The sequence below is a fragment of the Eutrigla gurnardus genome (assembly GCF_963514095.1).
Source record: "Eutrigla gurnardus genome assembly, chromosome: 8".
Taxonomy (NCBI): domain Eukaryota; kingdom Metazoa; phylum Chordata; class Actinopteri; order Perciformes; family Triglidae; genus Eutrigla; species Eutrigla gurnardus.
This window is the reverse complement of record NC_139922.1, coordinates 11429442-11456643: the sequence shown is the minus strand read 5'-3', so window position 1 is coordinate 11456643 and position 27202 is coordinate 11429442. Positions and strand designations below refer to the sequence as shown.

The following is a 27202-nucleotide window of genomic DNA, read 5'->3' as shown; positions in this document are numbered from 1 at the left end:
GGAGTTCCTCAAAGTGCTCCACCGCCCGATTACCTCCTCAGTTGAAGTCAACAGTGTCCTTACTGTATACAGCTTGGATGGTTCCCCGTTTCCCCCTTCTGGGGTGCCGGACGGTTTTCCAGAAGCACCTTGGTACCGACCGAAAGTCCTTCTCCATGGCTACTCCGAACTCCTCCCACACCCACTGTTTTGCCTCCCTCATGGCAGAGGCTGCAGCCCTTCGGGCCTGTCGGTACCTTGCAACCGCCTCCGGAGTCTTCCGAGATAGCATATCCCGGAATAACTCCTTCAGTTGGAGGGCTTCCCTGACCACCGGTGTCCACCACGGTGTTCGAGGGTTACTGCCCCTTGAGGGTTACCGCCCTTTGAGGCTCACTGCCGCAACTTCGGCAATGGAAGCTTTGAACATCGCCCACTCAGGTTCAATGCCCCCAACCTCCACAGGGGTGCCCCTCTCTTCACCCGAGTGTCCAAAACATGCCGCCTCAGATCAGATGAAACGATCACAAAAGTGATCATCGACCTTCGGCCTAGGGTGCTCTGGTGCTACGTACACTTATGAGCATGCTTATGTTCGAACATGGTGTTTGTTATGGACAGTCCATCACTAGCACAGAACTCCAATAACAAATGACCACTAGGATTTCGACCAGTGAGGCCGTTCCTCCCAATCACGCCCCTCCAGGTATCTCTATTGTTGCCCATGTATGTATGTGTACAGACATTAAAAACTAGACTACACCAAACAACCATTCAAGTGAGATTTTATAATATGCAATGTGTGGAAATAGCACAAAACAGTTACAAGAAAGCACTCTGACTCAGTAGAGTTCGCTCAGGTGTTGGCTACTGTCAGTTATAGCTGATATTACTGAGTCAGTTCACTTTCTGACTCTTTTTTACATGTTCTGCTGCTTCACATCAAGCTAAAACTAAATGTAATTTCAGAGCCTGCACTTGTTCACTTTAACTTGTGTTAAGAAGTTGAATCAGTACTTCTGCTTTATCAGTCTTTTTGAGTATAGAATGTTTGTGACACCCTGACATAGACTAGTTGTGTTATAAACTTTGTGATTTATCACATCCACTGCAGATGCTCAGGGTGCATTACCGTCGACCGCCTCTTGATGGCGGTAATTCGCCCTTTGCTTTAACCTCGAGGAGAGATGTATAGCTTCTGTTTCCGGTTCCGGGTCGACAGTATCCTTCACAAACAGGTGAAATGTTGACCCGATTGTCGCGGTTGGGGTCCGCTTTTCCCCGGTTATCCTCTAATCTACCGGTTCGGTTCGTCTCCCAGTCAACACCGACCAGTTCCGCTGGTTCGGCCGCTGTGACGCAGCTGCACCCAGCGGCGGAGAAGGCTGGGCATGAAGAGGTCAGCCCCTTCGTCAAGGTGAGTTCCTCTCCAGTACGGTACATGTTTACTAACCGAGCAAAAGTTACATCTATGTCACACACATAGACATGCAGACCGTGGTTGCTAACCTGACCATCAAAATACCCCACGTTGGACCCGCAGTGAGTTGTAACGCTAGCAAGCTAACGTTATTAGTGTTAACGTTACTCACACGTTTGTGTACAGCATAAACGTTAACGTTACTCACACGTTTGTGTACAGCATTAATATTACTGCACATTGTGAACAGCATTAACGTTACTCACATATTTGTGTACAGCATTAATGTTACTCACATATTTGTGTACAGCATTAATGTTACTCACACATTTGTGTACAGCATTAACGTTACTCACACATTTCTGTACAGCATTAACGTTACTCACACATTTGTGTACAGCATTAATGTTACTCACACGTTTTTATACATCATTAGCTTTCATGTTACTCGCACATTTGTGTACAGCATTAGTTACTTGCACATTTGTTTACAGCATTAACGTTACTCACACGTGTGTATACATCATGAGCATTAACGTTACTCACACGTTGCTAATGGTCCAGCAAATCTTTATTTTTTAAGAAAAATTAACATCTCTACTGAGAAGTTGTATTGAATATGTTTTAACCTTTTGTATAACGTAGTTGGAAACCTAAATATGTCCCATAAGAACAGACTTGGAAACCTTGTTAAGTTGGCCAGTAAGATATCGGATTGCCAGGACCATCCACTCCTGAGGGAATTTGAGCTGGTGCCCTCAGGTCTACATTGTAGGGCTTCTGTCTGTAGGACTAAGAGGCTCCATGTCTCCTTCATCCCGAAAGCTATTGAGATACTTAATGGCAGATAGCACTCCAGCTGCATTGCACACCAGCTTTTTCTTTTTTTCTTAGCTTGTACTTGCACTTCCCAGTATCTTGTATATTGTACAGTTGCACATTATCATTCTTGTACTGGTATGCATTTCAATTCTTTGTGTTCCATTAACTGATTTGTGCTTTATTCGTTTGATGTCATTGTCGTCCATACATTTTTTGTATGTGAACACTTGCTGCAAAACTATTTTCCCCTGGCGGGATAATAAAGATAACCCTTAACCCTAACCCTTAATGTTAACTATCAACTCACACATTTGACTACAGCATTAATGTTTACGTCACTTACATGTATGTATCCAGCATTGTTTATATTACTACCAAATTTGTATGCAACATTAACTTAAACGTTGCTATTGTTTGTATACAGCATTAGCGCCAACATTACTCATGCATTTGGACACAGCATTAATGTTAATCACATGTTTGTAGACAGCATTAACTTTAACATTACTGACAAGTTTATCTTTGCTGCTTTTGGTTGGTTCACAACAGTCACAGTGGTTATCTCCGGGGTTTTTTTTTGACAATGATCAGCATACGAGTTGGAAAGCAATATGACGTATATGTGAATTGATTTATATTAAATTCTATATATACATATCTTTTAATGTCCAGATAAGTAACTGAGTCCAAACTGGTCCATATATTTTAAATGGAGCAGATGGCAGTAACAATACTAACTTATTGAGCTCAAACATAAAGTTTCTGGTTACAGTTGACTGACTTCCTGTCAATATTTAGTTCAGTTACACCCATAGTGCAGAGATGGACAGTAGTACCAATGGATCATGGAAGGCTGTGTTCAACATCAAACATCGATGCAAACAGATGTCCTTAAAACAAATCTGGTATATATTTTATTAGTATTATTATTACTTGATGTTACATAGTCACAGTGACGTTGTTGGCTCCTTCTCTAAATAGAACTCGTCAATAAATATATTTGGAATATTCCTTTGTCACTGTAATGCAGTGCTTGTCAATTAATTGACCAACTGGCTGTCAGATATACTAGACTTCTAAACTTCATGTTTAACCTAAAGTCACTTTGCTCAAATTAGGTTTTTATTAGGCATCAGAGGTAAATACAAATGTGACGATGTATTATGTATTATCTGTACTGTATCTGATGCTTGTATAATGTAATTGTCAGAATCCAGATTACCATGGCTTCTCCGGTGACCGGGTGGTGGATGAATGGAACATGAGGGTGGGCTTCTTCTTTGGCGTCTCAGTGGCTCTTGTTATTGGAGGAACATTTATCCACTATTTACCAGACCACGGGTGAGTTGCTCATCTTTTTAATATCTGCTATTATTTTTGCTGTCAAATATGGGATGACGTGTCTCAAGCCATGGTGACGGTTCTGCTGACCGACGGTTATCTGTCAAAAGACAGAATTGAGTTTCATACTTTTTCTTTTGGATGTTTACTTTGATACTTTTCCGCTTTTGGAGTTATGTTTTTATTATTATTCATTTTGAGTATTCCATTTTTCTCTTCCCTTCATCTTCTTCTCTGTGTGTGTGTTTTCATCTAGCATGCGGCAGTGGGCCAGGAGGGAGGCAGAGCGTGTGATCCAGCAGAGAGAGAGGGAGGGTCTTCCTCTCTTAGACGAGTACTACTACGACCCGAGCAAGATCGTTCTGACCACAGCTGGAGACGAATAGATGTCAAACATCCTTCTGCTGTATTATTGTATTTCACTATGGTGAATGAATAAATGATGTACTTGTTAAATTGAGTTATGTGTGGACAATGAGTTCTTGAAACATAATTTTTATTGTTTCTGAGTTGTGGCTTGAAGGTAAATCTGCAATGATTGGGCCATTTTGATGCTAACTTTCAGTGTGGGTAGATGATGCACTCCAGTCCAAACGAAGATGTGGTAGGAAGAATAAAACATTCTTTAATTAACAGGAACATTTTTGAAGAGTCTTTCTTCAGTCCTTTAAGTCACCTGCTCAATATCTTTATGAAATGAATGAATTCAGCAACACAATAATTTTCCGTTAAAGGAGTCATCACCTGGAAATCGCAATTTCTCTTGTTAAAACATGCATATCTGTGTTTGACCTCAGTTGAAACTTGCCTGAAAGGCTGGAGTTTGAAAGTGGCGCCGTTTTTTCGCTTCTGCTCTTTTTCCGAACAGGAATAGCACACAAGGGTGTGCATTCCTAAAGCACGAGATTTTGATTCTGCGCCTTCGGTGACGTCACCGTGGCGGCTACTTGCATAAGCCCACCCCTCTTTCACCACCCAACCCCGCCCCGTCCGCTACCTGAAATCGCCGAAGCGCCGCCATTATGTTTTGGAGTCTGCATGCAGGCAAGCCCCCCCGGCTCTGTCCTTCCTGCGGCGAATCAACGCGCGCCTCATTACATATTATACAATGCACATCCGGACCAGTCAAAACCTCGCGCGTAATCTCGCGTGATAAAATCGCGGTACGAAAAAGGGTCAGAACAAGCTCAATGTTTGATTAAATTTTTTTTTTTTTTTCTAATAAGTTTTACGAATTGATCCAAAGCGATCCAAGGGGGGCTGGATACGTATAAAACCAGGTGATGACTCCTTTAAAACACACTGTAATTATTACAATGGTAGGAACACTGTTAAAATTGCTCCAATTTCCACAATACAACTGGAGGTGAAATATAACAACAGGTGCTTTTAGTGCTGTGCCACTACATGATGAGATCTATTGCATGTAACATATAGAGTGTACTGTGTATATTTATCCCATTTGATGACATCTATACCATCAACAGTATATTTATACCCTATAATATGATCAATACCATGTAACATTAACAGTATGTGTGTATTTATATCATATAATTGCATCTATACCATGCAATTTATGTATGTTTCTAGTATTTACACAGCACTAAATTAATTACCTTTAAAACAAAGAGGATAACTGTACATTCATAATTGTTTTTAGATATGATAAAGGACATCGGGTGTTTGATGAACGTCAATGACGAAAAAAATCTCTTTCGCCGACAGTAATTTGCATTTTTCCTGTTGGGAGATGCGTCACACAACCAGACCTGTCAACTGTGTGATGTACACATCATTTTGTGAGTATTTGAACGCAGCAGAGCTACGTAGTTGCAGTGCGCGTGCGCACTAGTCCGCAACCGGAAAGCTGGCGCCAAGCTCAGACCTCTTAAAGTGTTGGGCAGAGCAAACTGAGGTAACGTTAACACTTTATAACTGCGGCTAAAAGCAACCAACCCAAAACTCCGAAGACTAAGCGCGTTAAATTTCGTAACGTGACAGCGTTACTTTAATGCTGCTGCAGACTTAAGCTAGGAGACACGCGATGCCTTTACTACCTCTGCGTGGAGTCACGGTGAATTTCCCTTTTCCTCCGTATGACTGTCAGAAGGACTACATGGACAAAGTGATTGAGTGTCTTCAAAAGGTAACGTTAACGTTGAGCGCTGTCAATGCTTTTTTGTAATATTTCTCAGCTGGACAGTCGTGCAAGAAATCATTCGTTTAAGTTTTTTTTAACGTCACAGTTGTAAATCCTATCATTTTAATGTGGAGTGAGAGTTCCCTTTGCAATTTGTGTGTATAAATATCAACATGGTGTTCAAATGGTGGATTATCACCACCGTTTGACCTGATAAACATCTTATTCCTGCTCTGTCTCTGCTGATGATGAGGAATAAGTTTCTCTCTCTAAAGATGAGACCAATGGACGTGTCTGCCTGTTTGTTTCAGAAGGCGAATGGGGTCCTGGAGAGTCCCACGGGTACGGGTAAAACCCTGTGCCTGCTGTGTGCCACCTTGGCCTGGAGAGAGAACTTCAAGGACTCCATCTCTGCCCGCAAGATAGCGGAGAAGCTAGGTGGGGAGGAGATGTTCCCCAGCACGCCGCTGTCGTCCTGGGGGACGGCTGCTACGGACGGAGAGACACCGAGTATGTTCATATCATATCAGCAGTTTCAGTGTCTGAGCCAGTATTGCATCAGAAATGTAAACTCCACTGATTGTGTTGGAGCTCATACACCATGAGTCAGTAGGTGTACATATGAAAGAGTACAGAGTGTGGGTACTAGTACATCTGCCCCGAAACAAATACTACTGTGAAGGGAAAGTATATTTTTGTAAATGGACCTGCTTTTCTAGTCTTCTGACCACTCAAAGCACTTTCCATCACATGTCAGCATTCGCTCCTTCACACACATACTGATACTATACTGATGGTAGAGGCTGCCAAACAAGTTGGGGATGATGCTAATTTTGCGTGTATGCATGAGTGAGAAATTTGCATGATGCTGTGTCACTAAAACCTATCAGCGTTGAGATGCTTCCTCCCGTCATCCTGACGTTGCTGAATCAGGAATGGACGAAATAAATATTGTATCCATCCGTGGTCACCCTAAGCTCTGGTCATTCATGTAACTCTATAACATATAATTATCGTGCATTTAAATTGTTTCTCAGCCTACTACACCGATGTTCCCAAGATCATATACGCTTCCAGGACACACTCTCAGCTGGCGCAGGTTATCGGTGAGCTAAAGAACACTTCATACAGGTAAACACTGCACTTAAAGTGACGTTGCACATGCGCCTCAATAATCTGGATCCGTTTAGTTTGCTAATGCATCTCTCTCACTCTCACTCTCTCTGCTGATTCAGGCCAAAGGTGTGTGTGCTGGGATCAAGAGAGCAGCTGTGTATCAACCAGGAAGTGATGCGTCAGGAGAGCAACCACGTCAAGGTTAGCTGATTAAACATAGTTTTTTTATGCTGTCAGATGACATACAAACTCCAAGAGGTCCGTTGAACTGTCTGAAAGATGCCTCCACGTTTCCCCCCAAAAAGCCCAGTGTTTTATGTGAATGCAACATGTCGTTCAAATGAACTGACTGTTGGTCCACTTTAAGAGGACTGAGTTTGGTTCCTTTTAAAGAGGACTATATGTGAAAACACCTTTTAAAGAAGACACAAACTGTTCATGGTCTGTCTGGAGACCAGCTGGAGATTAAAAGTGTGTATTGAACCCATATGTACATATTTCATTCACATAATCACCTGTTTTTTCAGGTCCACATGTGCAGATCAAAAGTTTCCACCAGGTCCTGTGTCTTCTACAATAACCTTGAAGGTAATGATTGAAGAACTACATACAGTAGATATTAGCGAGGCTGGGTGGATTACCAGAATCTAATGTAGAAAAAAGGGTTGAGAGGTATTATATTATATATTATAACGGTATACCACGGTAGTTACAATCCTGACCGTATGATTATCTTCATAGCTTAAGTACAGATGCTGCTATTTCTATGATGATGTGTCGTGTTGTAGTGACCAGCAGATACCACCAGAGGTCGTCTCTATAGGTGTATGAGCAGCTGAGCTCAGAAAGGGGGAGAGACTCAGTGTTGCCATCTCTAGTTGTCTTAAAAAGTTTTTAATTTAATCTAGGTGTGTCAGTTTTTGTTAATTTTGCTTTAAAAAAATAACCTGCAATTTGACTAATTTCCCTTTTACTCCGTTACTTTGCTGCCGTTTTTTGAAGGGTTATATCCACCCAGTTGTTGTGTTTGTAAATGTCTTATTTTATTCTGTTGGCTTTGCTGAGGTTTGAAGATTAGGATCAGCTGTGCGTGGTGTGTGTGTGTGGGATGGCGCCACAGAGTATTTGTACATGAGTGTCCAGCTGTGTTGCTGGGAGCCGCGTTGCTCGGTGCCACAGATATCTAACGTCTTCTTTCTTAGAGAAGAGCACCGACAAAGAGTTGCAGAATTCTATCCTTGACGTGGAAGACTTGGTCAAATTCGGCAACAAACAGAGGTGTGATTTGTTTATTCTTATCAAATGGGCCACGCAAATCAAGCCATCTGATTGATTGATCATATAATCACAACATATCATGGTCGAATAGTTGTGTGTGGAGTGATGATTGTTTGATTAATCTGCCAATTATTTTCTCATTTAGTCAGACTTTAAAAGATCAGAAAATACTGACGTTCAAATCAGGCAGTAAAACATTTAAAATAAAACCTCCCATTTTTAGATAACATGATTTTGTGTCATCAAAGAAACGTGACACGTCAAGTGCCATCCCGTTTGTAGTCCTCGCAAACCGTTTTCCAGGTGACTTCAGTTCCTGAGGGTTCAGGGTTTCAGGCTTTAAGGGGACACACTGATTTCTGAGACTGGTTTGTCTTTTCATTAATTTTAAGATTTACTCAGTGTTTTGTTATCAGGAATATGTGTATATTTTATTTAGATTTGACACCTCACCTGTTTTTTTTTAGTTCATAAACTAGTACTTTTACTACATTTTCTTCAAGAGGCAATATTTTGTTTTGTCCTTTTTGAGTTTTCAACTCAAAGTCGACCCTTTTTCTGCAGGTGCTGTCCTTACTACCTGTCCCGTTCGCTGAAGCAGCAAGCAGATATCATTTTCATGCCGTACAACTACCTGCTGGATCCAAAGGTGAGCTGAATCACAGGCTGTGAATGAGGGGAGACATTATGTCCTGCTTTAGTGACAAAACAAGTCATGAATGCTCCACCTGTGTTGTAGGAATGAATTTATAGTTTAGGAAGCATTTGACCTGTTGACTCTTCTACTACCACAACAACAGTATGTTTAAGGGCCAGAGTATTTGAAAAGGTTCAATATATACCTCAACAATACTTTTATTGATACTTTGTGTGAATGAAAACTTAGTAGACCAACTAAAAAAACACCATAAAGCATGCATCAAAATAAACATATCTATATATGAAATATCCATAAATGCTGGTATTTTGTTCTCTCCCGTTGTCCCACAGAGCCGCAGAGCACACGGCATCGAGCTAAATGGAGCTGTGGTCATCTTTGATGAAGCTCACAATGTGGTAAGACTCCGTCAGACGTTTAGACTGCCTCCCTGATCTCTGTCTGTCTTAGTAGTCACACTTTGATTTATCCTACAAATGAAGAAAACATCACAAACGTTCAGACCGTCTCACCGCTCATGGGTGTCTTCAAGTGTTTCACTCTGTGGATTTCTGTCAACGTTGATGTGGCGGCGCTGTATAGTAATCGGTAGAGTGCAGCAGGAAAGCCAGACGATGAAAATAGCAGCCTGTTTTTGGCTGACCAGCTGGTGTGTTTATGCTGCTAATGTCTCGTCATCACAGCAAAATCAAATTACTAAAAGTACTCCGAACAAATATTACCACGACATGGAACATTGAAATTTAATATCTAGTATTTCACATTAAATCTCATTTATATAGCCCAATATCACAAAATCTGTACAACATACAACATTCTGTGTCCCTGGACCATCACATCAGATCCAGAGAAAATATCCTTTAAATGGGTGAAATAAAATGGACCCCACTGACTGCTGACTATCCATGTAATCGTCTTTTTCTTCAATCATATGATAATTTAGCTTGAGCCAGTTGAAGGCACGTCACCACAGTACACATGTTCAGGATGCTATCGCCTCCATTTCTTTTTAAGGCAGGAAATCCCAGGCGACATCCTCCATGATGTGAAGCCAAAACTGGAGTGTCTTAAACTTGCATTATCTCTGCTGGCCATTAGGGGGCGACTCATCTGGTTGTAAAAAGAAGTCTGCTTGCATGGAAGTCGGTGGGAAAATGACCCTAGTTCTCACTTGATTTATTATCTCAGTAAACATTACTTTTTGGTCTCAATCTCTAGTTTCGAGTCTTCGTCAATACAGCATGCTGTTCATTTAGTAAATTATGGTCCATTTAGAGTCAAATAGTCCAAAAAGCAGGGTCACCCTGGGATTAACAAGTCTTTACCACGGCCTTAACAGTGGTAGCAAAGTTGTCACAGAAGACGGAGTATCCCACCAGATTATGTTTGTCGTTGTCTGCAGGAGAAGACGTGTGAAGAATCAACATCGTTTGACCTGACTCCCTATGACATAGCCTCAGCCATTACTGCTGTGGACAGACTTCTGGTGGATCAGGCTAAACAAGCCACGGACACCGAAGACTTCAACACTGATTCCCTCAACTCTGGTCAGAATGCCTCTGAGTAAACACATACAGGGGGTGGAGCTTAAGACATTTGATTCACACAAAATGCAAAATGAATTCCAATGTCATGAAAATAATCTCTTCTGGAATTTCAGCGGGTCATTTTCTTTTGTTTCAGGTTTAAAAATAGATCTAACCATGATTGCTAAAATCAAACGTAAGTATGGCAGCTATAAAGAAGATTAATGATTTGTGTTCTGCACTGCTGTTATTCAATGCTCCGTGGGTTTTTCAAACAGCTTTTCTCTGCTTTGACAGAGATACTGCTGGATCTGGAAGCTGCTGTCGATTCCTACGAGGTTCCAAGTGAAAAAGGAATCACGAAACCTGGAATGTATGTGAATGTGTTGATAGTGAGCAGACTGCCAACAGCTTCATGCCTGTTTCACATTTCTAAGCTTGTATTGTAATTGATTTTAATCCACTTCTCTGGGGTCTGTTATCTCATTCCGTGTGTGGGATGTTAGTGTAAGGGCAGACATTATCTTACACTCGTGTGAGAGACGGCTCGTCCTGAAACGAGCCGCTTCAGCCTCCAGACTGGTCTGGAAGTAAAGCATTATTTGTTTTGTAACAAATACATAAGCTAATTTGTAGTAATTTAAGTTCCTCTTGTAAGCAGTGTTTCCACGTACATGTCTAGGGGTTTTATTGTGAAAGATAAGAACTAAGGGAGTACATTTATGCTGCTGATGTTAATATGGAGGCTTTTAGCAGATTTTCCCAAATGAAGGAATCCTTCCTCTTGACTTGTCTCCTGTCTTAGCTTCATCTATGAGCTTTTAGAGAGAGCCCACCTCAACTACAAAAGCAAGACGGCTGTCTTTGAAGCTCTGGAGCAGATCATCGGAAACTTAACAGGACGTCAGTATGGCTGCATTGATTCCTGTGTCTGTATCTTGTTACCTTTCCTGCTGTCACCATGTGATGGAGACTTGTGTAGACTAGATTGTGTCTCATTTCAGGAATGTAACCGATGACACCATTATCACATCATGTTTCTATCATTTCTATAATGTGTGACATGTGTTTTCTCACCAGAACCAGGAATATTCCTGAACACGACTGGACTCCAGAAGCTGGCTAACATCATACAGGTATGCTCCATGTTAAAGAATGGTTTTCAGAACGCACTGTTTACACTCTGTGTGACCCTCCAAGGATTTGCACCGAAGAACCAAGATATTGCGTAAGCAGTAGCTCACCAGGTTCACTGCTGTACACGACACCTGACAAGTTTGACCCAAATGGTAGAACGGGTCATCGATCCACTGCAGGAACAGCAATCAGTTTCCTGCAATGACAATAATTCTTGCGTTTTTTCTTTGCTTTTCTTGTAGCTGGTGTTCTCTGGTGAACCATCAGACGGAGACCAACAACAGCAGATGCAGTCCAACACAGTTCATTTTAAGGTGCATTTTCATTAAAAGACACAGTGACGGTCATGGCGGTATTAAAAATCTGAATACCGTGGTATACAGTAATACCGCCCAAGCCCCATCAGCGGTCATATGTTGGTGTTTCAGGTTCATATCCATCGAGAAACCAGCTTCCAAAAGAAATCACAGAGCACTGATGTGTGGGCTCCAACGTCATCTAAGAAACAAGGTAATAATATGCAGTATCTACAGCTGTGGAATCATTGAGCCTCTTATTCACACAGTCACATACTGAATACCATTACTTTTTCTTTTTGTAGAGATTGTGAAATCCACCCCGTTACAACCTTCAGAGTGGCAAAGAGGCCGAACATGGTCCAGAGAATTTATAGACGGATAAATAATGTAAAAATAAAGCAATTCAAACTCAACCGACCAACAGGTTGAATTGGTGGGCAAGCCAAAAGAATAGAACGGAAATAAAACCATGAAAACACGACTACTTTTAAAATGTATTTTGTCCTGTTTTTGTTTGTTTTTTTAAATCAGGCTCTATTATCACTTATCATCCATGATAGAGAGCTAGACAGCTAGATCGCTTTTTTAAATCACTCATGATGCTATAACTGGTAGTGAGTGTTTTTAATCACAATCCGTGATAGGAACCTGTACCGTCCCATCCCGAGTGGACGGGGGGAGAGAGTTGTAGTTCCTCAGTCAGGTACACCTGAGAGGAATGCAGGTAAACATGAGTGAAAGCATGTAACGTACCCCAACTTTTATTTAGTGTCAGAATGAATCCACTATGTTTTGTGTTTGTGCTGAAGTGTTTCTCCCTCATACTCTGAGTTAAGCTGCCTTGTGTGTGTTTTTGCACCTTGTAGGAAACATCCTGAGTTACTGGTGCTTCTCTCCTGGCTTCAGCATGCAGGATCTGGTGAATCAAGGCGTTCGTTGCATCATTCTGACCAGCGGTACTCTCTCTCCCCTGTCCTCATTCACCTCTGAGATGAGGATGTAAGTCACCTGTCGCTCCTTTGTTTGTCTTGTTTTCTCTGTTTCTAAGGCAACAGAGTAACTACCGTAGCGTAATGATACGCAGCCCTACATTATAACACCACATTGTGCATTTGTTACTCATGCTTTATGCATGTTTTATCGCTTCCTCATGCTAATCAGAGAACTGGGGTTATATCCATAACCTTAAGTTATTTTGGCCATGATTGATGAAATCTTATTGGTTTTTACACGGAGGTAAGAGCTCCTCCCCAGAGTGTCGACGCAAATAAACACAAATGATCCCGCAGTCAAACTCTCGCGAGTAACAAATCTTCATTAGAGAGGTTTTCGTCGCTGAAGAGCTTTTCAAACAAAAGTGTTTAAAAAGCACTTCATTTGTTGTGGTTGTTGCTGTTTTCCACAGAAGGTAAACCTTGATCTTGATCCCAATGTGTTTGTTTTTCTGTTTGTGTAGTAATTTTTCAGTGAGTCTGGAAAATAGCCATGTGATCGAGCGGGACCAGATTTTTGTTGGCGTCATTGAACGAGGCCCAGACGGAGTGCCGTTAAGTTCAGCGTTTGATCGAAGGTCGGTCTTCTATTCTATTTCTTGGGAGAAAGGATCTGATGTTGTTTGTATGTCGGCTTGTCTGCCCGAAGTCCCATGAGTGTCTCATGCAGCTTATTTAACAATAATTTTATAACAATACAAATGATCTTGTTTTGTATCGCTGAGCTTTCTGAATTCCTGCCATCCATCTCTTATATCCCAACCATATCGTATGTGAACATCTGTCACTTAAATAGTCAGTAGATATTTACAGATGCTTTACCTTCTTGTTGAGACGGTGTAAATAAAGCTGGTAATCTTTCCTTCTGTGGCAGGTTTCTTCCTGAAAACATGAACTCTTTAGGAAACACAGTCGGTAAGATAACACAATATAGAAATGTTTTTCGTCATGAGTTTTTTCTGCTTTTCTGTCTGAATGTGTGTTCTCTCCTCAGCCAACCTGAGCCGCGTGGTTCCTCACGGTCTCTTAGTGTTTTTCCCCTCCTTCCCTTTAATGGAGAAAACCCTGGACTTCTGGAGAGTGAGTGGAACATCGGATGTGAATCGCTGTTATTTTGGCCAGAATAAATGGTGGCATTTCCATATGGTCCCATGCCTAGTTCAGTGTGCGTGTGTGTTCTCTGCAGGGTAACGGACATGCAGATCGCATTGAGACTGTAAAGCCCATGTTTGTTGAAACTAAGGGAAAGGGCACCTTTAATGAGGTGAGTGTGTTTTTATTAGATATCTACATGCATGACCCGAAACCTCCATCTGGACAATTTGTAGGTTTCTTTAAAGAGTATCTAAACCCCCAAACCACTTGTTGTTGATTGATTAAGGTCCACGTCTTTTAATTCTAACATACACAATTTAGCTATTAGCTGATCTGGAGCCAGGTGACTCTGCAGACTGTGGGAAGAGGACTTATTAGTGAAGAGCAGCCCTTTCAGTTAGCTTGTGAATCATGTATGTTAAAAGCTAATGCTAATCGCTATCATACACACATCACAGCCCCGCATGTAAATTCAAATTAACAAACAGCACTTACTGTTCCATTGTGTGACTGGACGTGTCTTTCTACCGGCACATAATTCTTTTTACCTTCTAAAAGCATTTTTTATATTTCCAGACTTGAGACACTTCAGCCAAAAACTCTGGGGTTCAGTTAGTCTTTAAATAAACCTTGAACAACCAACAATATCGGTAACCTTTCCTTCTCAATATGAGCACTGATGATAACAGCGATAGATAACGTCTCTCTGTCTGTTCTTAGGTTATTGATGGATATTACAACAAAGTCAAGGACCCAACATCCAAAGGGGGGACATTCTTTGCTGTGTGTCGAGGGAAGGTAAGGTTACTAATAAACTTTAGACAACCCTGGATCTAACACTGTATCTGTATCCAGAGGAGATATATTGTCTTTAGTAGCCACATCACCCGTCTCCTTGTTTCAGCATCAGCCTAAATATATTACTTTTCATTTACTTTTCATCCAACTATTTCTCATTGTTGGACGTAAGGTTCAGGAACGTTTGTGGGAAATAGTTTTTGGCTTCACCAAAATGCATTAAAGGGATGGTTGTATGAGGTTCTTCTCCATAGTCGGTGTATTACCTACTGTAGATTTTGGACAGACATACAGGATGGGAGCCATGCAATGTCCAGATGTGGACGGATCTTAGAGACCTCTGCTTGTATCCACTATTTTGCTCTTTCATGCTCCAAACTCTCCTCAGAGATTACGCTTGTCCTGTGTATTGTGCTTTTCGTCTCTGACCATCTATCGTGCCACGGCTGCAGTTTTATCAGCATGTTTTTTGCATTTCATAAACATCAATTGGAAGCGGTAATCTCTCAGCTCATCTCTTAGTTTAAACTTGCACGTCTCATGCGTTTTACAATAAAAATGGAAATTATGTTCTAAATGTCATTTGATTGTTATGGTGGTCATGTATTGTCACAGGTTAATAGTAATTTCCTCCACGTCGATGCCTCCCTCTCTCAGGCTAGCGAGGGTCTGGATTTTGCAGACAACTTTGGTCGGGGTGTCATCATCACCGGCCTTCCCTTCCCTCCAAAGATGGATCCTCGAGTCATCCTGAAGATGCAGTTCTTGGATGAGATGTGTCGGAAGCGAGCTCCTGGTCTGAAGGTGAGCGGACACTGCTGACTGAATGACACTGAAAAGACTGGATGTGGTTTCAGTAGCTCAGTGTTGTCACGGTTGTTGTTCCTTCTGTCTCCGTACGTCTGTGTGCCCACAGTTCCTGTCTGGACAGGAGTGGTACAGACAGCAGGCTTTCAGAGCTGTGAACCAGGCCATCGGTAGAGTCATCCGCCACAAGGAGGACTATGGAGCCATCTTGCTGTGTGATCAGAGGTCAGTCATCAGTAACCATGTCATCGCTTGTTCTGAGATACTTCAGGCCTCAAACAACAACATTCTCATCTCCTGAGAACAGATTTGATCTTAAAGGTGCTAAATTCTACATTCAGACTATCAATATATAATCATTGTAATTATAGTATATGTATAGATGGTGTTATAATGTCTGCCTGAGCAGAGGAAGAAGTTACCTTCCCTCTGTGTGTGTTGTTATCATAAACCTATAATCAATTAAACTATAGTCTCTCCTGAACGACGGTGTCATCGTAGAAACGTATCACCCACCCACAAGTTCCCCCTCAGGTTAAAACCGTTAGCTCTGTCGGCACTAATGCCATCGTTTTCACGCAGACTTAGTTAGTAGACCATCGTTAGTTAAGAGACATTTTCCCAAGCCCATATTTAGCATCTTTAAGTGGCAGAAAATAAGTGATTTAATAGAAGTGAAATCATCAAAAAACAATAAATTGATTGATTGACAGAACATCTGCAACTACATTGCTAAGCAATACATCTTTAAACTAATTTACGTTCATGTTTGCTCTGAATTGTGATATTTTGCTGCTTTTTCCTCTGTTTGAACATCAAAGTAGTCTGAATATCTTTTGGTTTACGACAATGTGACTACTTAATATACCATAACATTTTTAAGTCTCTTGGTTAATGATGATGAATGTGGATCATTTAGAGGAACAACAATTTTCCACAGATTTAAAGGCACCGATGCCAGAGCTCAGCTGCCATCGTGGGTCAAGCCTTATGTGCGTCTCTATAGCGGCTTCGGGAATGTCATCCGTGACGTCTCTCAGTTCTTCAGGGTTGCACAGAAAATGGTAGGTTCTAGCTTTCACAAAAAATGACATATAATAAATACAATTCCTATGTGTATGTATGATCACACACACACACACACACTAAAGGAAAGGGGAAAAGCATAATATATTGACACTGCATGATTGTGGTTCACATTTGTCAGCTTGTATCAAATGTCATCGTGTTTTTTGCCAGAGGCCTCTGGTCGAGAAGAAGGCTGAAGCAGAGAGCTGTGGGACGACGTGTTTATCAGACACTCAGTCCTCTGCCTCCACTTCCTGCTCAGCCTCCCAAAGCATCCACACCAAGAAGGCCAAGGTGCTGGACGCCCACCTTCCCAGCCTGAAGAGGAGGAGACTCAGTGAGTAGAATGTGTTTCCACGGCTAATTTTAAATCCACAGAGAAAACGTGAGTCCCTCATTGACTTGTCACCTGTTCTCTGGTCTTTGGGATCAGATGAACACGCTGGAGCCAATGGGATGGCCAAAATCTGTATCGAGTATGAGTCTGAGGTGCAGGAGAATCAGAAGAGACCTGCCAACCTCCTGGATGCTCTGGAGAGAGGGGATCGTTGCAGCAGGGAGGACGGTGATGCTTTGGTGGGAGAAGAGAAGGTAACTGGTTTCCTGACCTCCTCCTCTTTAGACATGTACTGCAATATTAATAATTAATATAGTAAAAGATTGATGATGCAGTGTTGCCATGCAAAATATCCCAATACTACGCTGTATAGATTTTTTTTTTACCACTCCTCTCGTTGGTACATGTCAAAGAGGCTTTGTTGAAAGATCAGACCTGTGTCTACAATAGCCAGTTTACAGTGATAAATGTCTGATCCCGTACCATCTACATGCACAATGTACCTGCTGTGTATGATAATGTGTGTGACAGTAGTCTTTTCAAGAGGACGATACTTATTTGTTCAATTCTCATTTTTCTTTTGAAGGCAGATCGTTTGTCCACGCTGTCTCTTCAGTGCGACAAGAGGATGGATGATGAATTGCGGGGAGGAAAACGGAAAATCAAATTGGTCCAAGAACAGGTAATAATATCACGTTAAAACAGGTTTCCTTTGTTTAAAGAGGCTTCACTCTACTAGAAGAAACCTCAGTGTTGCTGTGGACTTATCAGCAACACTATAGACATAAATTCACGACTGTATTTTGTTAAACTGTAACAAATATGTCTAAGTTCTAGTTTATTAATCCAATTCAAAGCAATAAATAATCCACTACATTGGAAGTTGGTTTCAGTGTATTTAGTGTGAAACAGAATATCTTTGCAGATATCTTAAGATTATGTTTCTATATAGATGTATATTTTCAGTGTACAAATGATAAAGGTGTGTTTTTCTCCGTCCTCGTTGAAGAAATCGCGCTTGTCGGAGGATGTCTCCGGTACATCAGGCAGCAGGGTTAAGAACTTCCTGGCAGAGATGAAGAAGTCTCTGAGCAAGACCAGCTTCGACCGTATCATACAGTCTCTGCAGACCTACAAGCAGACCGACAACCTGGACATCCTGCTGACCGAGACAGCGGCCTTAACGGAGGATGCTAATACTCACTGTCTGCTCCGGGGTAAGCCTGCACATTGTGAGCGGTTTGTTCTTGTCTGCTGTGTTTTCTGTCAGCGAGGTTATCATTGAGGTGACTAACAGGCTACTAACACTCATACTGTTACATTACAACACTTTCAGACACAACTGTAGTTGGTTGTGTGTTAATTCCATTGTAGTTTGAGACTCTACTCGTACGCCAAGCAAATCCTCCCCCGGCTTTACTCGCGCAAGTTTGCCCGTGGGATCATTTGTGTGTATTTACATCCCTAGATGCCCTGGAGAGGAGGCGGGGCTTATCTCCATGTAGACCCCAACAAGGTTTCATCAACCATGACTGAAATAACCACTGCTGCTGCTTTGGACATGTTGTGAAGTCCCAGATACACCAGGAAACCAGACAAGCGTCTTGTCTGATTTCATAACCTCACCCAGAGGTGCTCGGTGAATGTCCTCTAGATATAAATACAGCAGTGACGTTGCAAGCCCCCTGAGGAAATGATCTGCTAGGGAGAGGCTCCTCAGAGTAAAAATATATAGAGTTCCATCATGAAGCTGCGGCGGGCCGTCCCAGACTGTAGATCATTACTCGCTAATAGTGGATAGCTCCACCCTCTTGTGGTTGCAAAAAACACAAGATGGTGCCAAAATGCTGATCTTGATTTTCAATGAATTTCTCATTTCAGTTAAATGCATGCCTTTATCGGGAGGTTTCTGTATTACAGCGTGAAGTTGCTCCAATTTCCTGTCTGTTCCGAATGTTGCATGTTTTATAAACCCATCTTGTGTCCTCATACAGAAATAACCAGGATCTAATCATGTCTAATCATGAGTATCCAGCCAGTGTGTGTTTGTGTCTCCGTGTTAAAATGATCACTAGTTTATAATGCAGCGACTGTGTCACAGGCCTCTACCAGTTTATTCGCCCTCATCACAAAGAGAGGTTTGATGAGAAATGCCAGGAGCTGACTGGGAAGGGCTGTGGATACAAAGCTAGTCACTCGCTGTCTGTGGAACAGAGGAAAGCACTGATGCAGCAGACTGGTATGAAGCACCCCAACTCAACACTGCACTCTTCTGAATTTGTGGGACGATATTAGCAAACTAACAAAACAAACCATTTTTAGTCTGTCTGTTGTGGTTGGATTTGACGGTTGCCATGGACACAAATAATTTCTGACAGGTTAATTGATACTGTGTCTAAGTGACAGACAGTCCAGTAGGAAAGGAAGACAGCATCTGTAATTGTGATGTTTTGTTTCCTTTAAGCCACAGCCAGTCAGTCTGCTGTGGATCTAACCTCCTCTACTCAGACGTCTGCCTGCAGTCAGCTCAACACACAGCTGCTCAACAGAGGAGGACAACACCTGACCAAGCAGGAAGTAGGAGAATCTGGTAGGACATCCTTTTACCTTTGAATTCACTAGTTATCAAGTATTGAGTGCACAAGCAGGTTTAAATATGAGAATCACCAGCTGAAGACAATCCAGATCTCTATCTTAGAGCTTCTTTGATCACTTCTTCCAACATACTTAATTAATCTGACACTCATTACTGACGAGACGGCACCTACTATAGGCCACATAGACAGCCACCTAGGGCGCCATCCTGATGGGGTGTGGAAATGAAATTCAGGAAAAGGAAGTTGGATTGTTTGTACTATTGATTTTGCATATCATACTATATTTTGTTAATTTAGCACATATTGATGCTCAGTTACAATGTTTTTACCCAGATCTGGCATCTGTAATTGTGATGTTTTGTTTCCTTCAAGCCACAGCCAGTCAGTCTGCTGTAGGTCTAACCTCCTCTACTCAGACGTCTGCCTGCAGTCAGCTCAACACACAGCTGCTCAACAGAGGAGGACAACACCTGACCAAGCAGGAAGTAGGAGAATCTGGTAGGACATCCTTTTACCTTTGAATTCACGAGTTATCAAGTATGCAATGCACTAGCGGCGCTTCCTATAGGCCACATAGACAGACCACACTCTACTGGTTGAAACACAGCTTTGCTATAGGCTGATCTGGAGTCAGGTATGATGTCTAGGGAGGCTAAGTCCCGCCCCCTCCTGTGGACCACCAAAAAATATAGTAAAAACAGTGAGATTTTTTCCGAACTAATGTCCCCAGGGGGATACCGGACTTTACAAACCCATTTTATTAGTTCAAGACTAGAGACCCTTTGGCCAGTCTGTCTGGGGTTAACTTACTCTTTCAGTGTGAAATACATTCCAGGACTCTCTTCTCTTGTTCATCAGGTTCTGCTCCAAAGAGTGATGTCCCTGCTACATTTCTGGCTGATGTGAAAAAAGCCATTGGGGCAGAAAAGTCCACTCAGCTCTTTCAGTCCATTCAGAGCTACAAGAAGACAGACAACTATGAAGACCTGGTGACCATGGTGGTGAGCTTATTCACAGAGAGGGATGAGGACTTCAAACTTCTAATCAGTAGGTTGTTTTAAACCATTACATACATTTAGTTTGTTGAAAAGTTTTGAAGGAGACATTTCTTGCCCGAGGTGTCACTCTTGCTTCACTTTGGTCTTTCTTTTCTTAAGGATTTGCCATGTTTATTCCTCCTCGCCATAAGAAGCAGTACAAAGAGATGTTGGATGCTTTGATTGGCCAGACCACCTCTGCTGCTGCTGATCCTGCTGTGAGTGAAGACCAACAAAGACAAGGTGAAGAACAAAACAAAGTATTAGTAGAATAAAAACATGTGCTTACTGTATATTTCTTGTATCTTGTTGTATATTATTTACTGCTTTCCTCTCATGTTGAAGTCACTGAAATCATGAGGAATCATCTTCAAGGAGGCCATTAATATCTGTAACAAACCTTTTGGCAGTCTGGGTCTAGGTCAATGGTAGATAATAAATGTTGGCAGTTGCATTGCAGCCTTCCAATGTGAAGTGAATCTTACCCAAAACATCCCAGCATCGACAGACCATCAGCATCCTGAGACACATGTATAAACTGTATAAACATGGGATTCCTGGGTAATAACATCCTCAGGAGCAATGACTCACAGTTTCACCACAAAAAGTTCACCGTGGCTTTATTTTTTATTTTTAACAACATGTGCCGCAATGGTCCAGGTTTCCACTTCCCTCTCCCCCCCCCATTCCCTCATAATGCCAGTGTCCCACAAGGTGCAGTCCTCGGTCCCCTTCTGTTTCTACCATATGTCTCTCTGACATCTACGACCCTCCACCTACCATAGGACATTTGCTGATGTTACTGGACTCATTACAAAATCAAGTAGCAAAAACTCAGATCATCCTCTTCACCAGAAATACCAACGCAAACCACCTCCTCCAGAAAACCATTAAAAACCCAGCAACACTGCAGCTAATCAATGACCAATGGGCCACAGGAACACCCCTCTCCACCATCTTTCAAAACAAACTGCATGATCTTTCAATATTCCTCCAGCAACACTACCCCCAGGTCACATTCACAGTCCCTTTCCATGTCATCTGTCTTTTCTTTTTTATATATATATATTTTGTATTTTATTGTACTTTACTTTTGCACAAGAAGAAAATATAGAATATCTCCAGATTAAACAATTTCCTTGAAAAACACTAGAATTATTTAGGGATTAAATCGTCTTTGAAATCATCCACAGTGAGAATGTGAGGTCAGCCCATTCCTCTCAGTGTCTGTATTGCTGTCTGGCTTCTTTTAAACTGTGACAGGGGGACAAGTTGTAATGATTATATAAATATTATCATCAATACCTCTTCTTACATCTTGTTATAACTCCTTTTACTTGTTTTTTTTCTTTAGTGTCATCACCGCCATCATTGAAGTCACAGAAAAAGATTTCCAGCTTCTTCTCAAACAGCCAAAGGAAGTAGAATGTGAGTGACGTTGTGTGTTCATTCAGACTGTTACTGATGCACTTGGCAGAATGTGGCTGCAGCTTTGTAGTGTAACTGTAAATGAGGCACAGAGCCTGTTATTTGATTATTTTAAAAAAAGAATGTCATGACAATGCATTATGGAGAAATCACATGATGTTTATGTTTTGTATTTATATTTATTCAGTTAATTAAATTCATGAAATTACAGGTGCTTCAGGTGTCGTCTGTAACAGCAGTGTTGTAGAAAGGCAATGTAGTGTAGAGTGATGTGACTTTTCATCTGTCGATAAAAGTACAGCAAGATGCATATTTGTGACAAGAAGGTGGTACTCTGCTGCAACACAAGTAACCTCTTCAAACATTTAAACACAACACAGAAGCAGAAGTAGAAGATGCTCAAATGGCCTTCAGCGCCACCTGCTGTCCATCAAAAGACGTTACAGGAGAGTTTTCAGAGGCAAAGCTCATCCAGGTCCAGGTGGGAGCAGCATCAACCAAATCCTCTGCAAGGAGATTATGTTGCCTCCGAAACATCATTATCACTATCTCGTTTTGAGGCCAGATATTACGGTTTAATAGTCATAAATTAATAAATATCAACGTGATTCTTCACAGTTGTATTTAAAGTTTAAACATGCTAAGGAGTCATTTAATTAATTACATTTGCAGCAAGAACCGAAATCAGAAAATTGGATAAAATTGCAGGTTCAAAATGTGCATCTTATTATCTTTAGAAATTAGATTTAAAGGTTTTTACAAAGATAGTTTTATATATATGTAGCAGTACTTATTAAATGTAATTTTACTTGCTTTTGCAATACATGTATTCATGGCCAGTGTCATGTTTTGCCTTTAAGTGTCATTACCATTTATCTTGTACATAAGAAATAATCGGTATAGTATAGTTTATATAGTATAGTTCAGTCTCTGTGGTTCAAAATGTAAACATGTTCAAACCCCTTGAGTGTTTTAAAATCTAACTTCGCTTGGTGTCCATTTACTTTCTTTAAATAGTTAATACAAACTCAAGAAGATGAACCTCATCATACTTAGTTCTGCTAAATGTGGAAGCCGTCAGTGGACTTCACGTGGTTGGCTTTTTAGGTATCGCGAGAGTTGCTGTAGCACAGTACATCCATCATGGCAGGCAGTAAGTTGGTGCTAGAAGGTAGAGTAAGTATAAATACATTTATTTTAGGGCTCAGCGTGGTTGTAATCCCACTGATCAGAACGTGGTTTGGACATCTGGACTGGGTCTTTGATTATCTGACGGAAACTTCTGGAAAAATAGTGATTTGCATCCACATTGCAGTTGTCAACGGCCTCTTGCTCCTCATCTACAGGGGACCTATATATAAGGTAAGCGCTGACGTTAGGTAGCCAACTTCCTGGCTTCATCCTCATTTTATCTCTCTTCCAGCAAAGTGCACATTAGGTTTATTGTTGTCTAGCGGGGAGATGTTTCGTCTACCTCGAGGTAATGTTGACACGGTAGTCTGACATAACATACTTCGCCATTTAAACTTTACTGTTTCAGCTCGGATGTTAGCTAGCTAACAGTAGCTAACGCTACCTGTTTCGCATGCTAAGACCCGACTAATCTTCTTAGCTAAAGAGTAACAAGACAGCTGGCGTTGATGCGCTCAAGATTAGTAACATAAGCCAGGTAAAGCTGCAGTGTCCTACTCCCTATTTGTCCTCTGGCACGTTTCATTTTATTTTAGAAATGGCAATAAGTGGCTGACTGCCACGGAAGCCAACCCAGAAATGTGGTCATTCGGAGCTGTCTCTTTTCAAGACGAATTCCCACTATATATAAATATATATAAAACACATAGTATTTACTAATTGTACCTCAACTTTAAGAGTTGGTCCAAAGTTTGAGGTTGGTGGGGAAACAACCGAATATAATAGTATACTGTGATGATGGTTTTATGAACAGTTAATGCATGATTAAGCTAAACGTGAGTTGGGTAGTTGCCACTGAAACTAGCTGTTTATCTGAGATAGCTAGAGAGGAATAGTGTTTTGTTGATCCCTGATAATGTGAGTGTCCTAACTCTAGGTTGCTGTGAGAGCCTGCTTTCTGGGAGTTACTTTTGGCTGTGGCTTAATTATAAGCTTCTCTGAAACCACTTGGACACATTTTGGCTGGTACGTATTTAGTATAATCAATTTATTCTTGTACAGAAATGCATTTGGTTTTATTTTTTCATTAAATTGATATTCAATTTATTTTATTTTAGTTCAACCTTGTATCTAGAGACTGGATGGAAAAAAACTCAATAATAATAATAATAATACTGGTTGACTGGTCACTACCTGGTCACTATTGTGAGTAAGGCCTTGGTTAATCGTCCAGCTCTGCAGAGATGCACAGTGAACCAGGGCATGTACCATATTGTGAAAGCAGGATGTGTTATTTTGTGATCCAGGCCACGGTGATCATGTTATGTGTTCGTGCCTCTCTGCAGGTACTTGTGCTCCCTGTCCTTCTTCCATTACTCCGAGTACCTGGTGACGGCCATCATCAACCCTCGCAGCCTGTCGCTGGACTCATTCCTACTCAACCACAGTGTGGAGTACACACTGGCTGCTATCTCGTCATGGGTGGAGTTCACTATAGAGAAGCTGACCGTTCCAGGTTGGTGTGTCTTAAGTATAATCTGAGATGGTCGTGGGTATTTTGTCGATGGCATACAAAAGGTTTGCCTGTTTCAGTATATCAGTACAACCTTTGCTGTAGTAACCTTTGTTTGGACATATCCAGACTGAAAAACAATGGTGTTTGTAGGCCTATGTATTGATTGAATGATTGATTGATTAGTGAGTGAGGTGAAGCTATCTGTAATGAAAAAGGAAAGTTCACAAACAGACTGATAGACCGCCACATTAATACTGGTCAGAGAGGAGAGTAGTCTTTTAGACTGAGATAATGATGTTATAATTACAGCTTCACTAGCTGTGTGTGTTTGTTAGAGTGACAGAGAGTTGAATAGAAGGTGGACTGTTGTACACAATGTTCCTGTAAGTTATTAATAATAAGAATAATATTTTGAATGTTAATGTCATTAAAGAAGCATGATCTGGCTGCTACAGCCCTCGCTATTAGTTATCCATTTTTTTTTTTACAACCAGAGTGTTGGGATGTCTGTGTCACAAGTGCTGGTTATATGCCGCATGTTGCTGTGAAACTATGACGGGGCAAAATAAATTTAGCTTATTAATGTGATGATGATTATCATAACCATTTTCTATATTAGTGTGAAAACGAGCAATATGTTGTCTTTACATTGGTAAATGCATCCGCTGTAGTAAGTATGATTTCATCATGATATGATTTCATGGAAATGTGATTAAGTATCTTGTTATTAACAGCCCTACGTAACACACACATCGGTTCTTTACTAGTGAGCAGTGATTCGAGATTTGTTGGACTGAATTTTCAGTTCTTGAAGTCGAGTTTGAACGAATCCTGAGTCGAATGGGATTGATCCCAGATCCTGCATGACCTGCATCTGGAGAGACCAGTATCTTATGAGCCTGTCCCCTCTCTCAGAGCTGAAGCAGCTGAACTGGTTGAGTGTCGTGGGTCTGCTCCTGGTGCTGTGTGGCGAGGGCCTGCGTAAGGCGGCCATGTTGACGGCTGGCTCCAACTTCAACCACATTGTCCAGAATGAGAAGGCCCACAGCCATGTGCTGGTCACCACTGGGGTCTACTCCTACTTCAGACACCCCTCCTATGTGGGCTGGTTCTACTGGAGCGCAGGAACACAGGTGAGCTGCCACAGCACCGATCAACTCGTTCCCCATATAAACTGGCTGGAGGACAATTTAATATCATGTATGCTTCTTCAACTCAGACTGACGCCTTATAGTAAGTGATGTAATGTAGCCCCGGTGCGTTTCATGTGGAGTGTGTATGGTAAGTGTTGTATGGTGGATCTAATTGTGGATGTGAAGAATGGTTCATGTGGATTTAGAACAGGAACTGATAATAAATATTTGGAAAATCAACAGATGAATATTTCAAGAAACTGTAAGGTGTTAAATTTGAAAACAGACTTTGGTGTTAGGTGGGGACTTACATTGTCAAGAATTTATAGAACATGAAATGTGTTAATAACTAAATTAGTAGAGCTTTGTTAGCATCAGTTCTTCAATTAAACATTAAACACGATCACAAAAGTCCCGTTGAAAAGACTCAAAGTTTAACCACCGTCTTTGATTTTGGTGCCACAGAATGACTTTATGCTGAAACTTAAAGAGATTTGATCAAAACCAAAGTGTGCTCCACTACTATTGCTACTTGGACCCCTAACAATCAGAGAAATTATACCAGTAATGTAAATTGTTAGTTTGTGTTATGTTTCCTGACGAGACTGTTGACTGTTGCAGGTCATGCTGTGCAACCCGGTGTGTATACTCGGCTACACAATAGCCAGCTGGCGGTTCTTCCGGGAACGGATCGAGGAGGAGGAGCTCTCCCTCATTCATTTTTTTGCCGAGGACTATGTGCAGTACAAGAAGAAGGTTCCCACCGGACTGCCCTTCATCTCAGGCATCCGTGTCAACTAGTCCCGGGAGCTGGATGCTGGACGTGACAGACTTAAAGTGCTATGGCAGGTAGACCTGGTGGGTGTGGGCTGTCTGCCATGGCGGCTGCCCCTCCACAGCCAAACCCTGCGGCCGATTGAGAACCTGTAGCTCACAGACAAAGATCGAGACAGCTGGGATGGCGGCGGGCAGCTGGGCTGCTGTTTTTCTACCAACTTCCAGACCAGACAACCTCCACTGTACTACAAGGATCCCAATAAGACCCACTCCATCTGTTCCAGTTGGTTCTGTTTGCATGCTGCGATCATGCTTCGTGTGTTCACCGATCACCTGTTGTGTTGAAGATACTGCACTGTTTTCGTATCAGCAGAGAGAGAAGTAATCACTCTCTGAGGTTTTCCTAGCAAATGTTTGGAGATGTTTGTTTCAAAGGAATCCACAAGGTTTCTCTCTAATGATCATCAATATTAACAAGTTGTCACCACTCTTTGCCCCAATGTGTTTGCGTCCATTCTGTTTTTGTAAAAAGTTTAAAGAGTAACTAAACCCCACATTATTGGCTGAGGTGCCTCTACCTTTGAAATTTAATAAATCCAAACAGTAGCAACGGAATAATGTCAATAGTCTTGTTTCAACCAGTGGAGGTCAGTCATTATATTTACACAGTATGTAGACTTCAACTTTGCACTTAAATGTAAATATTTGGACATAAATCAATCAATCTGCACTACTGAATAAACAGATACATTGTTTTTACCTGAAAA

The 27202-nt window shown here is 41.5% G+C and overlaps 3 protein-coding genes across 3 annotated transcripts; all 3 read left to right on the top strand.

Moving 5' to 3' along the window:
- Nucleotides 1-1183: 1183 nt before the first annotated feature.
- ndufb11 (NADH:ubiquinone oxidoreductase subunit B11) lies at nt 1184-4022 on the top strand. Its single transcript, XM_084015337.1, has 3 exons — nt 1184-1396; nt 3432-3562; nt 3819-4022. The coding sequence occupies exons 1-3, from the start codon at nt 1223-1225 to the stop codon at nt 3946-3948; spliced, it is 435 nt and encodes a 144-aa protein (XP_083871463.1). The 5' UTR covers nt 1184-1222; the 3' UTR covers nt 3949-4022.
- A 1395-nt stretch (nt 4023-5417) lies between these two features.
- On the top strand, nt 5418-22086 carry rtel1 (regulator of telomere elongation helicase 1). The gene is made up of 34 exons (XM_084015205.1): nt 5418-5711; nt 6017-6215; nt 6743-6836; nt 6941-7022; nt 7349-7409; nt 8024-8099; nt 8664-8748; nt 9090-9155; nt 10160-10304; nt 10441-10479; nt 10581-10656; nt 11089-11186; nt 11364-11419; nt 11663-11734; nt 11849-11930; nt 12586-12718; nt 13176-13289; nt 13586-13626; nt 13706-13791; nt 13898-13975; nt 14527-14604; nt 15262-15408; nt 15521-15636; nt 16352-16475; nt 16651-16816; nt 16913-17070; nt 17403-17498; nt 17826-18033; nt 18918-19055; nt 19281-19406; nt 19786-19911; nt 20272-20460; nt 20571-20693; nt 21805-22086. Exons 1-34 carry the CDS (start codon nt 5610-5612, stop codon nt 21873-21875), a joined length of 3651 nt encoding a protein of 1216 aa, XP_083871331.1. The 5' UTR covers nt 5418-5609; the 3' UTR covers nt 21876-22086.
- Nucleotides 22087-22996: 910 nt separating this feature from the next.
- icmt (isoprenylcysteine carboxyl methyltransferase) lies at nt 22997-27202 on the top strand. Its single transcript, XM_084014777.1, has 5 exons — nt 22997-23240; nt 23947-24035; nt 24356-24525; nt 25441-25658; nt 26280-27202. Exons 1-5 carry the CDS (start codon nt 23022-23024, stop codon nt 26457-26459), a joined length of 876 nt encoding a protein of 291 aa, XP_083870903.1. The 5' UTR covers nt 22997-23021; the 3' UTR covers nt 26460-27202.